Consider the following 12,751-nt stretch of genomic DNA (forward strand, 5'->3'; position numbering starts at 1 on the left):
TATCTCCGCATACCATTCTCCCTGAAAGAGGAACTGCTTCAAAAACAGAAAGAGTCACCAAACACAAGATTTTTGCAGCAGCAACAGAGCACTCTTTAAGAAATTTTCCATCACTGAAGGGACACACAGTTTTGGCTATTTTAAAAGCTATGTGACAGCTCACTCTCATTGCACTATTATTGTGGATGATATGGTTCTCTTCCTGTACATATGTTACATGGAAGAGGTAATAATGTAATGCTTTATAAATAATTGTAACATTTTCAAGAAACAACATATCTATGTGAATTTTCTTCTTTCTCTCTCTTCTGTTTTAACTTGGGAAATTCAGCCAGACTATCCTCAGTATCCAATGGCGTCACAAAGTTCTCCTGAAGGAGCTGAAAACGTCACTTTACATTGCACTTCTTCCACTCTGATAAAACCGTATTGCAAAACAGGACTGAGGACCAGCTTGCACTTTAGAAAAAAAAGTAATCTCCTTCCCATTTCAAGTTGAAGCATAAGGATTTGACCACTTTTCAATTTGAGGATTTTAGCTCCTCTTCGTTAATTTTGTCCTCCTATAAACGTCAAACAGGCTTCGACACTGACAACATTGACAATACACATGTGCTGTTAATAATCAAGTGATGTTAGGAGAGAGGTGGAGGGGGGACTGCAGGCTGGCAATGCCCATGGGCAAGCAGCAGCATTAGTGTATCTGCCCCCCACCTCTGTTCTAGAAGTTCTGAAGTTCTAGCAAGAAACACAGTCTTTGCCTCATCTTGTGCACTGAATGTTTTATGTCATGGCCCCTGTTTTAGTTGTTTGCACTTATAATCAGTAGGTATTTAGTTTAACTGACAACCTTTCAATTTGTGTGATTTATTTGGTAATTTTTTATTTATCCAGTGGACCACATATTGCACAAAAAGTACACGATACACGACAAGTCATTTATCATTAAAAAATATGCAGTTTCAGAACACTGTTCTCTCTAAAAAAATTACACACTGAGCAAGGAAACAGAAAAATTATTCATTGATGCTTGTAATAATATACAGAGTATACAGTCAAATGAATATGAGCAACTCAAAAATATGAAGGTAATGGACTGTCGTTCAAAAATTTTTATACATTTGCTCATTAATGACTGTAATAACACACAGAGTGCACAAACAATGAACATGAGCAACTAAGAAGTATGCAGGCAAATGGATTGCCACTTAAGAATTTATTCAAATATTCACTGAAATACAGAAATACTGAAAATGTTCACTGGAAATACTACAGAAAGAGAATAACATTTAGAAATATATGACAAATGAAATCAATCATTGAGAACACACAGGCAATGAAATTTACTACTAGTAAAATAATATTATGAAATGATACTTGCTGCTCACCATACAGCAGAGAAGCTGAGTAGCACACACACACACACACACACACACACACACACACACAGTCTGGCTTCAGCTGCCAGAGACTGTGATCATTTCCATGAGTGTGTATGACTGTTGTCTATATTCAACAAAGGCCTTCGTGGCTAAAAGCTCATTTTGTGACAGTCTTTTTGTTGTACCTATCTGCTACTCAGCATCTCGGCTATATGATGAGTAGCAACTATCCTTTTCTTAATATTGTTGCATACCATTCTGCATTTTCCATTACTACTAATAAAATGTATACATACATAAAAAGTATTAATTTTTTTTTGAGAAGTGTAACTGAAACATACTTATATACTGTAGTAGTATGGGTTACTATTTTTCCTATAAATGTTCTACACTCAAATAAATGTTCTACACTCAATTGTAGTATTTTCAACAGGAAGCAGCAGTTTTGTGTTTGGCAACTCAGCTTACACTTAGTTGTTAATATTTAATTAGTACTTTTTTAATTTTTCATTTCTAGGAATTCTTGTATTGAATAGAAGCAATGCTTTGTTAGAAACACCATCAGTTTGTTTCTGATACTGTATCTGGAGCAAGTTTTATTTGATCTGGAATCTTATAGTGTAACTATCACCAACGTGAATTACAGTTGTTTGTTATGATGTCCTTGAAAAGATTTGGTGGATATCTGATCATCCTCTGGTATAACTTGTGCATCCTTGTTTTGGGTTAATTTTCCTTTTCTTATGAGGTATTCCTTGGTGAATAGGATTGTTTCTGGTAGTAGGTTTCAATATTCTTAGTCCATAGCACAATAATGTGAGTTTCTTTGATAAGTTGTTTACATGTGTATCCCATTTTAAATGCTGTCAAACCCATAGATCCAAAAAATTTTTTGCATTTACATTTTCAATTTTATCATTATTAAAATTTACTTGGACAGTTTTCTGGCAGGATGAGAGAATTAAATGGAAGTTGATACATACAGATTTTCCAGTATTAACAATTAGGCAGTATTGTTAGACTACTCAGGAAGCTCAGATGGTAGAGCACTTGCCCGCGAAAGGCAAAGGTCCCGAGTTCGAGTCTCGGTCGGGTACACAGTTTTAACCTGCCAGGAAGTTTCATACTCAGGAAGTCTTTTCATATAGTTATCAGACTCTGACTGAAGGTGTTCAGGACTAGATCCAGTCAACACTATGCTTGTATCATCAGCAAATGGGATAGTTTTTTGAGGGCTCATGAGATCAAGAAGGTCACCTACATAAAAGGAACACCATCTTTTATTGATCTTTGATCTGAGAGGAAAACCCTATTAATGATTTTGTTCTGTACATTAATATCATATTAAAGTGATACCTTCTGTCTGCAGTTCTGTAAGAGCACAACCAATTATGTGCCACACATCTTATTCCTCTTCTTTCATATATATTGAGCAGCATTTAATGACCTAATATATCAAAAGCTTTAGAGAGATCTAAGAGCATAACTGCAGCTATATTATGCTGGTCATTTGATTTTTGTTGAATGCTGGTAGGTGCTTGATTATTTATGAAATTTATGTCTGCCATAAAAAAGTTTTTCCAGAATTTTTGAAAAGATGCTTAATATGGACAAAGATCAATAACTGGATACTAAACCAGGGAAACCTTTCTTTAATAATGGTGAGGCTTCCTCTGTTTTGAGAGCATCTGGAAAGATGGCAATTTTTAATGAATGGTGGAAGATGGTCGATAATTGCTTTACTATGAGGGCACCACACACTTATTATATAGTCAGGTACTTCATCATAGCCACTAGAGGTATTTCATTGGGGTCTGTTTCAGAAACAAACATTTTAGTTTTAGTGGTGTTTGACATACTGGTGGAACTTGAGAATGGTACCTTGCAGTTAGACTGAATGCACCCTTTGGCTAGTGGGGTGAAATATTCACTGAATTTGTTTAGAACTGATATTGGTCCCATGATATGACTAGATATGAGTCTGACAGGTGACACATACATAAGTGTCCTATCTGATTGCCTGCATTCATGTCCATTGTGCATTCCGATGGACTTGGGCAATTACAGCTGGACTATGCAACACCCCACACATCCAGAATTGCTACATATGTGCGATGCCTTGGGACATGCTGTTCAGAAGAGGTCTCCACTCTCTCATACTCTTACGGATTTATGGACAGTCCTGCAGGATTCATGGTGTCCATTCCCTCCAGAACTACTTCACCCATTAGACAAGTCCAAGCCACATCGTGTTGCGCCACTTCTGCATACTAGCGGGGGTCCTACATGATATTAGGCAGGTGTACTAGTTTTGTTGGCTCTTCAGAGTATATACATTTATAATTACTTGGTTTAATTCAGGCAGCTTAAACGTAGAAAACTCAGAGTCCTTATCTACTTATAGTGCACAATGTTTATTTTGCCCTACCTCACAAAATTATATCTGGACTTTTACGAAGATGGCAGTACCATCATGTGCAGAGAATTGCCTACAATAGGAGCTGGTTAGTGAGTACCATTCTTAATTTCTTCTTTTCTCAGTCAGTACTCATTAGTACATACTACACCTGGATTTATCTCAGACTGAAATAACACTGTAGCATTGGAATTTCATTTCTGATCAACTGGAAATTATTATGTGATACAAGAAATGTTTGGCTTTGTGGCTTCTCAGTTAAATGTTCAATTAAATCCTTTTCTACAGACATCACTGACAAAACACTTACACTAAAAATCTGCAGAGTTGTTATTTTTGTATGTGGCTTTTTGCATATAATTTTTAGCAGACAAGATGATTTTGAGTGGTTGACACTGTCCTGCTTCTGTCGACACTTCTGTTGTTTCCAGTCTAAACCATTTTTTAAATTTGTGTTTGTCTGGCTATTTTGAAACATGGGATTGTTTTCTTTAGGGTTTCATTTCATAGTTTTTCTGCTAGTTGCTCTTTTCCCAACATATTTAAATGTAGCCAATGAGTTATATATGAAATTTTCTTCCTATATTATATGTATCAATCATCTCTATGTTATGAAAGGTAGAACATATTCCTGAGGTTAGTTTGTTTGTATAGAAAATTTCTTAGCTGAGCCACGACCAGGAAGGCAAAGCATAATGAGGAGGAATGTTAACAATGAGTACATTTACATGTAATAAGTTGTTTAAACATTTCCTAATTTATTTTGTAGATTTATTCATTTCATTCACTTGTACTTCCTTTGAACCACCTAGAAGTATAACAGAATCACCTTTACTTAAGCTGGATATTTCACTAGAGTTTGTTGGTTCATTTATCTCTAAAAACTGCGCTTCTGGTTCTACAAAACCAGTTACCATTAAATTACATTTATCTTGTAATAATGCAGCAATTTCACATCCATGGCTGTCACAAACACACTAATATTTTTGTTTAGCTCTGTTTTTGGGCTAACTGACTTTGAAACTTGTATTTGCTCTGTAGATACATTCTGTTTTTGCACATTTGCTAACTTTCATACAAAAATCAACCTGTATTAAATTTACATTCTTGGGAACAAATTTGGTATATGCACCACATCAGGAGTGTATTTACAATTGAGATTGTTGTTCTGAGGTAAAGTGTCAAGATGGTTTTTAGTACATATGTTAGGTCCTCACACTTTTTATTGTTTACGGTTAATCACCACATTTCACTTTACTAAACAGTAAATGACAGCATCACCTGCAAACGATCTAAGATGGCTTTTCAGAATGTCACCTAAATTCTTTACATAGATTAAGAACAGCTGAGAGCCAATAAGACTTCCTTGGTGAATACCAAAAATAACTTCAGTTTCACTAGATGGCTTCCCATCAATTACTACGAACTGTGATCAATTTGACTGGAAATGAGGAGTCCAGTCACATAACTGCCAATCTACTTCACACAGGCACACAGTTCGATAGAAGCCACTGGTGAAAAATGGGATCAAACACCTTACTGATATCTACAATTGTGGAATCAACTTAAGATCCACTGTCAATAGCACCCATTACTTTATCTAAATAAGGAAGCAGTTGTAAGCTAGGCCAAAGGAAAAACTTCCAAAAGTGAATATTCCTGAAAATTACACATGTAATATGATCCATATCCCAAGTATTTGTTTCCAGGCACAATCAAATTGGGCTTTTTTCCCTTGTTTTGACCAGTACTTTCTGCTTTAAGAATATGGAACACTTATTTTGAAAAACCTTATATACACTTATTTAAGATATATAAAGCACTGACTGTTGCACCTTTTTGTTCTTAAAAGTCCCTTCCCACTAAACTACTACAAGAAAATTTAGCATTATACAGGCAACTGCTTGAAATAAAATTTGAACTTCATCTAATATAGTTGTTGGTGAACCTTCTGTGTTGTATGGTCATTGTCTATGAAACTTTTTTTTTCTTAAGATTTTGTCCAGAGCTGCGATTCCACCTTAATCAGGTGTTGGAGAGTGACATAAGTAAAAAGAGTGGTGGTCAACAGAGACAATCCTTGTCAAAGGTAAAACTCAACTATCAAACTGTCATCTGTGAAAGGCAGAACTTGTTTATCAGTTCTGTAGATCTACTGTCAGTGTATCACTCAATTCCATGACTTCTGCTTTTCTCTTAAAATTGTCTGCATGTTTATATAAATTTTTATGGCCTCTCCATAGAGCCATGGACAATAGTTCATAAGAGTAGATAAAATTCTGGTTTTATGAAGTTTCACTTCATGGTTGCTTGAGTGAAGAGCGTGCTCTGCTACAGCTGATTTTTCGACTTTCTCTAGTCAGCAAAGACTTCTGTGTCCCTGCAGGAATATATTCCAGCAGAGAAGGATATTTATCCTATACAGATCTGAGCACTTGATGTATTTTCTTGGTTGATCTAAAAATTAATATGATGTTATGTTTTTGTAAACTCTTACTGAACTAATTCGTTAATTGTTTCACCCTTGGCCTTTGACCTCTTTTTGTTACTTGGTCACTGAAGCCTATTTACTCCTTTCCTGCAAAGCCCATTTCAGACAATTTAATTTGGCATTTAGGTCTCATATCAAGCAAAGTTTTTGGCTCTCTCGACAAGACTTTTAATGGCATTCCCTATTTGCTGTAGATGCTGGTTGGAGTTCTGATGTAAATATCTGCCTTCACCATACCAGTGGCCACTGGGAACACTACTTACCTGTCCGTCTTCCTCACACACTGGCTCCTCTTCATCTTCCTCATTTTCTGTTTTATCAATATTGTATGTGCCAGGCCCAAGAAAATCTTCTGAAGATGAACTTTCCTGAAACAGTTTAAGAAAATGCTATGTAAGGTGAGAGATAGGACACACCACACTTTCAAGCAAAATAACAGAGAAATAATTAGTTCACTTCTTTTGCTTTCAATCTAACAAATGGCTCTGAGGAAGTGATCACAAATATTAATGTGGTACTATTCACACATCAAATAGCAAATTACACCACTGCTGTCTCCATCTAGTCCTGTTCTATGCTAACTGCCTCATAGTCTGGCATCTGACACTTGTCACTTCATGTAACACATTTACACTTCCCTTCCTGTATTCTTCTGTCCTTCCAATGTACCTACAACAGCAACTGTTAGAACCCCTTTTCCTCACAGTATTTGTCATGACCAATCTACATTTAACCAATCTTTTTCCTAACTCCAACCCAAATTTTATGCATAATAAATGCTTCTTTCTTTGGAAAGCATAAAAGTCACTCCAGTTATTAATCTCATTTATTCTTCACTCATCCAGTTATCAGTTAGCATGCTACCCAAATAGCTGTACAGTTTAATACCAACTCACCTGTATGTGAACGGAATGGCACATCACAGCAAACAGAGGTGTATTTACACAACACAGAACATACCTACTGCATTACAGTGGTTGGACACAATGCATATAGCAGTGGAGAACACAGCCATATACTGACTGATTTACTTGAAATGTGCAGTAGTGGGAACACAGTAGTCTACACCAAGCCTGTTCAGGAGGTGGTTAGGCGAGCACAAATGCTCACACTTGCTTGCCGTCTGGACAGTGAGCACTCATGATAAAATGTGCTTGTCTGACATTATTATATGATGCAAAGGAAATGGAAAATGTGGGCAGTTTTCAGAGGAATGGCTGTGTGTTACACCTGCCATAGCCTTAGACGCGAGAACATACTCATACTTATAAGCACAATGCTTAAAGTGGAGAGTAGGTCTTTGCAAGTCAATGGAGATGACAGTGCAGGATTGCTACCTACAATTGTAGCTTACAGACCCACAGTGTGACAGACAATTGCATGATAAATTTTGTAGTAAAATAGCCACAGTGTGACAAACAGATGGGTGATAAATTTTGTAATGAAATAGGTCTTGTGGACTCATATAAAATTTCCATCATAAATTTCCAAGACTTCACAGGTCTGAAGCTACGATCATGTCAATGTTTACACCAACATACTCATATGAGCAACTTTTTTCTACAGTGAAGAGAATGAAATTTACCCATGGAAACTAACTCATCGACTGCAACTTAAGAGCTTATCTTCACATTAGCAGTGGATGGACAGCAGTAACAGGCATCCATGCTTTACAGAAAAGCAAAATAAGTAGAGTTCATTGACATCCATCATTTTATGTCAAACATGTGAATAAAACAGTCACAAGATACAAGCTGAAGTCAAACTTTGTCCAAAAACAACATTCATTATAAGGCTGAATCAGTCATAAGAAATAACATGTTTTTTAGCTGCTCCATGTTCTTATCAGCATAAATTAAAAGAAATGTCACTGCAACAGTCTTAGGGAATCGGTTTGCTATGAAAGGTGTGATTACACCAAAGTGTAATGGCAAATCTCTGTAGATTTAACATCAGTGGTCGATGACAATAATTTCTCATGCCAAGCAGCCTCGTTCTGACACCCCTTCTCCTCCCCTCTATTGCCTTCCCCAACCACCACCATTACTCATCATGAGCCGGAAGGTTGCTCACTGCTGAGGCACAAGTGTGAACCAGCTCACACAGATTGGTGAGCATGTCCAGTCTAGACAGAACAAAACACTGGGAGAACATTTTTTTCTTTCTTTCTTTTGGCACTTGACTTCTCTTACAACCAGCAACAATTGTGATGATCACAAAACAAATTTTCCAGAGCAGCAAGTTTCACACCATTTCACAGGGAAATTACAACTTCTCCCCAATGGGGAGGAAGTGCGGGAAGTTCAAATAGATGGAGTGAACTGACTGCTTCTGTTTTCATCAGAAGTTTTTGATACAAAAATTCCAAGAAATGATTGTATTTGTGTGTACTACAGAGGGATTAGAAACATAGGTCAGAAAAAAATATTTATAATCTGCTACTATCTTTTGATTTGTAGGGAACAGAACATCCAAATTCATAATGGTGATTTGTGCATAAAACTGATTTTATGTTAAGTAAGATGTAAGTAGGTTTTGTTTTCTAATCTGTTGAATCTGTTAGAAAGGAACAAAAGCTATGCCAATTTACAGATAACACCAGCATCTTAATTACAGGTAGTGCCAAAGAAATCTTTGGAAACAACGTTAACATTGTCACAGAGAATGTACTAGAGTACGTTGATGCAGACAATGTGATTGCAAGCTGAAGAAAAATTGTTGCAGTGGACGCTAGCTAATCCCCATATAGATATAATCGAACAAACAATTGAAAAAAAAAACAAAAGAAAGATAATACAAAGTTTTCCAGTATCTGGATACAACAGAATATAAAATGGAATAAACATGTAGACTACATAAACAGAAAACTGAACAAAACACGTTTCATAATATATCATAGTTATAATTACTGTGTATCATATGATAATCCCAGGACTTTACATTTTACTTGAGTTCAGTCAATATTGAAAAATGGTTGTGCATTTCAGGGACACTGAGGAGCAAGTTTGAGATCATTTAGATTAAAGGAAAAGATTATTCAAGACGGAAGATTATTGTGTTAGCCACTATTTAAGAAAAATGAAGTACTGCAACTTCCATGTCTTTACTTAATAGAAAATTTAATTATTATGAAACAAAAATCAAACAGTAGCAGGCCATACATCACCTGTAATGAATCTGTGCAGAATTTCAAATCAACACTGACAGATTACTTAGTCAAGCACTGCTTCTACACTGCAAGGGAGTATCTACAAAAACAAAACTGCAGCACAATTTGGGTAAAGTAATTTTTGAAGTGATCACCATATCAAAAACCTACAGATACCAGTCTTTGAATGCTGGCACTGTTTTTTTGAAGTGATCACCATATCAAAAACCTACAGATACCGGTCTTTGAATGCTGGCACTGTTTTGACCAGAACTGAGGTTGGAATCTTCCTACACATAGGTCAGGGGGCCTGAAGATGTTGCAATGTATCACTGAAACTGGTATCCCAATAAAATAACAGTTTAGAAATTTAGATGCCTGAAAGGTGTTTGATTAGAAATTTTGTACTGAACAGCTGAGGTCCTGCAACAATCTCTGAAAAGATGGACATACAGATACTTAAGAGTTTTTATTTCTACTTCTTAACTTCAATCGCCTTTCCAAGTTTCTCCTTGTTTTCTTTTACTGCTTGCTCAATACAAAGATTGAATAACACTGGGAGTAGGATACAATCCTATCTCAGTGCTTTCTCAAGTAATGATTATCTTTCGTGTCCTTTGACTCTTATAACTGCAGTACGATTTCAGTACAAGTTGTACAGACAATCTTTTGCTCCCTGGACTTTACCTTCAAATAGGCTTTTCCAGTCTTCATTGTCAAAAGTTTTTTCTATATCTACAAATCTTATAAAGCACATTCTTCAACTGATCTTCTAAGATAGGCGTAGGGTCAGTGTTACCATGTGTGTTCCTACATTTCTCCAGAACTTAGCTGATCTTCCCCGAGGTTTTTCATTTTTCTGTAGATAATTTGTGTCAGTACTTTGAAACCAAGAGTTATTAAAATCATGGTTGGTAACTTTCACACGTATCAGAATCTGGCTTCTTTGAAATTGGAATGATTACATTTTTCTTGTTGTACAGGGGTATTTTGTCACACTCATATATCTTGCACAACAGGTAGGATAGTTGTGCCAAGTATCTCAAGAATTCTGAGGGAATGTTGTCTACTTCAGGGGCTTTGTTTCAACATAGATCTTTTAATGCTCTGTCTAATTCTCACAGTATCATTGCTCCAATGTCATATTCAAATACTTCCCTTTCCTTTTCTATAAAATTGCCTTGAAGCTCATCTCCCTTGTATGATCCCTCTATATAGTTCTTCCACAACTCAAATTTCCCATTTTTTCACAGCACTGGCTTGCGACCAGTGTTCTTGATATTCATACAGTTGCTACTCTTTTCATCACAAAGAATAAACAGACAAACATATAAATAAATTACTATTAAATGCTATGCAATGCAACTATCCACAGCAAAATAAAAAGAATACAGAAGTACAGATGCACTCACCTCTTTAGCAATGCTTAGTGGGTCCTGTGGACTGTCGTGACCATCAGGCATCTCCCACTCCAGCAGACACTGAAAAGGAGCACAATCTCATCGTGAGCTTCAATGTTCATATACATGCCAAAGTCATGTTATCACCACTATCCACATTTTTATGTGCAATGTTAAGCAAATTACATATGCAGAGCCAGCTCTATGTAATTTGGTGCCCTCAAAAACCATTAAATATGATTCCTCCACCCTCATCTAAAAATTTAAATTTAAATACTTCATTACACATATGCATAATACACTAAAAAAACAGGATACACCATGAAGAAATTATCCAAGAGGGATGGAAATTGGTAGATGTGATGTACAAGTGTAGAAAAACAAATCATTACACTTTCAGGAAAAAAAATGGGTGATTTATTCACAATACAGATCTTCAGTAATTCAGAAAGACAAAAATGCTTCCACATCTGGCCCATCTAAAAATTGAAATTTAAATTCTTTGTTAGACGTAAGCATAATGTACTCCTTTAAAAAAGTGATGCACAATGAAGGAATTATACAGATGGGATTTACAGGTACAGACAAGCAAATCACTACAATTTCAGAAAAAATGGATGATTCATTCAAGATACAGATCTTCACAAATTGAGAAAGTCAAAACCACATTGGTTCACCTCTGGCCCTTATACAAGCAGTTATTCATCTTGGCATTGATTGATGGAGCTGTTTGGATGTCCTCTTGAGGGATATTGTGTGAAATTCTGTCCAATTGGCACATTAGCTGGTTGGAGGAACCTGCCCATAATGCTCCAAACATTGCCAATTGGAGGGAGATGTGCCAATCTTGCTGGCCAAGGTAGGGTTTGGCAAGGAGGAAGACAAGCAGTAGAAAGTCTCACTGTGGGTGGGCATTATTTTGCTGAAATGTATCACCAGAATGGATTGCCATGAAGGGCAACAAAATGGGGCATAGCATATCACGGATGTACTTATATGCAGTACAGGTGTTGTGGATGACAATCAAAGGGGCCCTGTTAAGAAATGAAGTGGCACTCCAGACCATGACTCCTGTCTGTCAGGCCCCATGGTAGATGACAGTCAGGTTGTATTTTACCATTGTCTGGGGCACTTCCTTCCACGTTTTCACAGATCACTGTGACTCAGTTTGAAGTGGGACTTATCACAGAAGACAATTCTACTTCAGTCAATGAGATTACACGCTAAATGTGCCTGACACCACTGACTACAGGCCAGTTGATAACAGAAGTCAAAGGCAGATGATACAAGGGGGCCCATGAGCTCTGCCCCCTTTCTGTAAGCCACCTATTAATGGTCCGTGTGGTCACTAAAGAACCAGTTGCACACTGGGCAGATGATGGTGAATCTGGGGCTCTAAGTGCCTCTCCGACGACAGCTTGGTCTTCATATCCTGTTGCCTCTCTAGGCCAACCACTTCCATCTTGACACTGTGTTCAGCCATGTTTCACCCATTCCTGGCAACATCTTCAAATAGCAGCTTTGTTCCTATTCAAGTGTTGAGAAATTCACTGATTGCTCCAACTGGCTTCTTTGAGATCATCTACATGCCCTCTCTCAGATGCTGTAGCTGCGTTTATTGTTCACAGGCCTGTCTGTGAGGCATAGTTACTGTCCAAGGCAGTACACAGAATGAAATTCACAAAGACTTCATGTCCTGGTATCAACATGCAACCACTTAATCCTTGCCACCTGCACAATGAAACTGTACTGCAGCATCACACATTCACCCACTGGCTGTCAAAGTTTACAGTTTTGCATTTTCTTTCAATATTTGTATGAATATCAATTTGTGACAAATTTGCATAACTCCTTCATGGTGTGTTGTTTTCCTTGTCTTGGAGTCTACCATGATTTCTACACAAACTGAGTGTT

At 36.9% G+C, this 12,751-nt stretch overlaps 1 protein-coding gene across 1 annotated transcript in view; it reads right to left on the reverse strand.

Moving 5' to 3' along the window:
* LOC124550954 overlaps positions 1 to 10,913 on the reverse strand; it is a 122,817-nt gene extending 111,904 nt beyond the window's left edge. The window contains exons 1-2 of the mRNA XM_047125769.1: positions 10,850 to 10,913; positions 6,553 to 6,657 (exon numbers count right to left, since the gene is read on the reverse strand). Of these exons, the coding sequence (XP_046981725.1) occupies positions 6,553 to 6,657; positions 10,850 to 10,900 (156 nt within the window). The 5' untranslated portion in view covers positions 10,901 to 10,913. The remainder of the gene's footprint in view (positions 1 to 6,552; positions 6,658 to 10,849) is intronic.
* Positions 10,914 to 12,751: the final 1,838 nt, after the last annotated feature.

The sequence above is a fragment of the Schistocerca americana genome, chromosome 9, assembly GCF_021461395.2.
Source record: "Schistocerca americana isolate TAMUIC-IGC-003095 chromosome 9, iqSchAmer2.1, whole genome shotgun sequence".
In the NCBI taxonomy this organism is placed as follows: domain Eukaryota; kingdom Metazoa; phylum Arthropoda; class Insecta; order Orthoptera; family Acrididae; genus Schistocerca; species Schistocerca americana.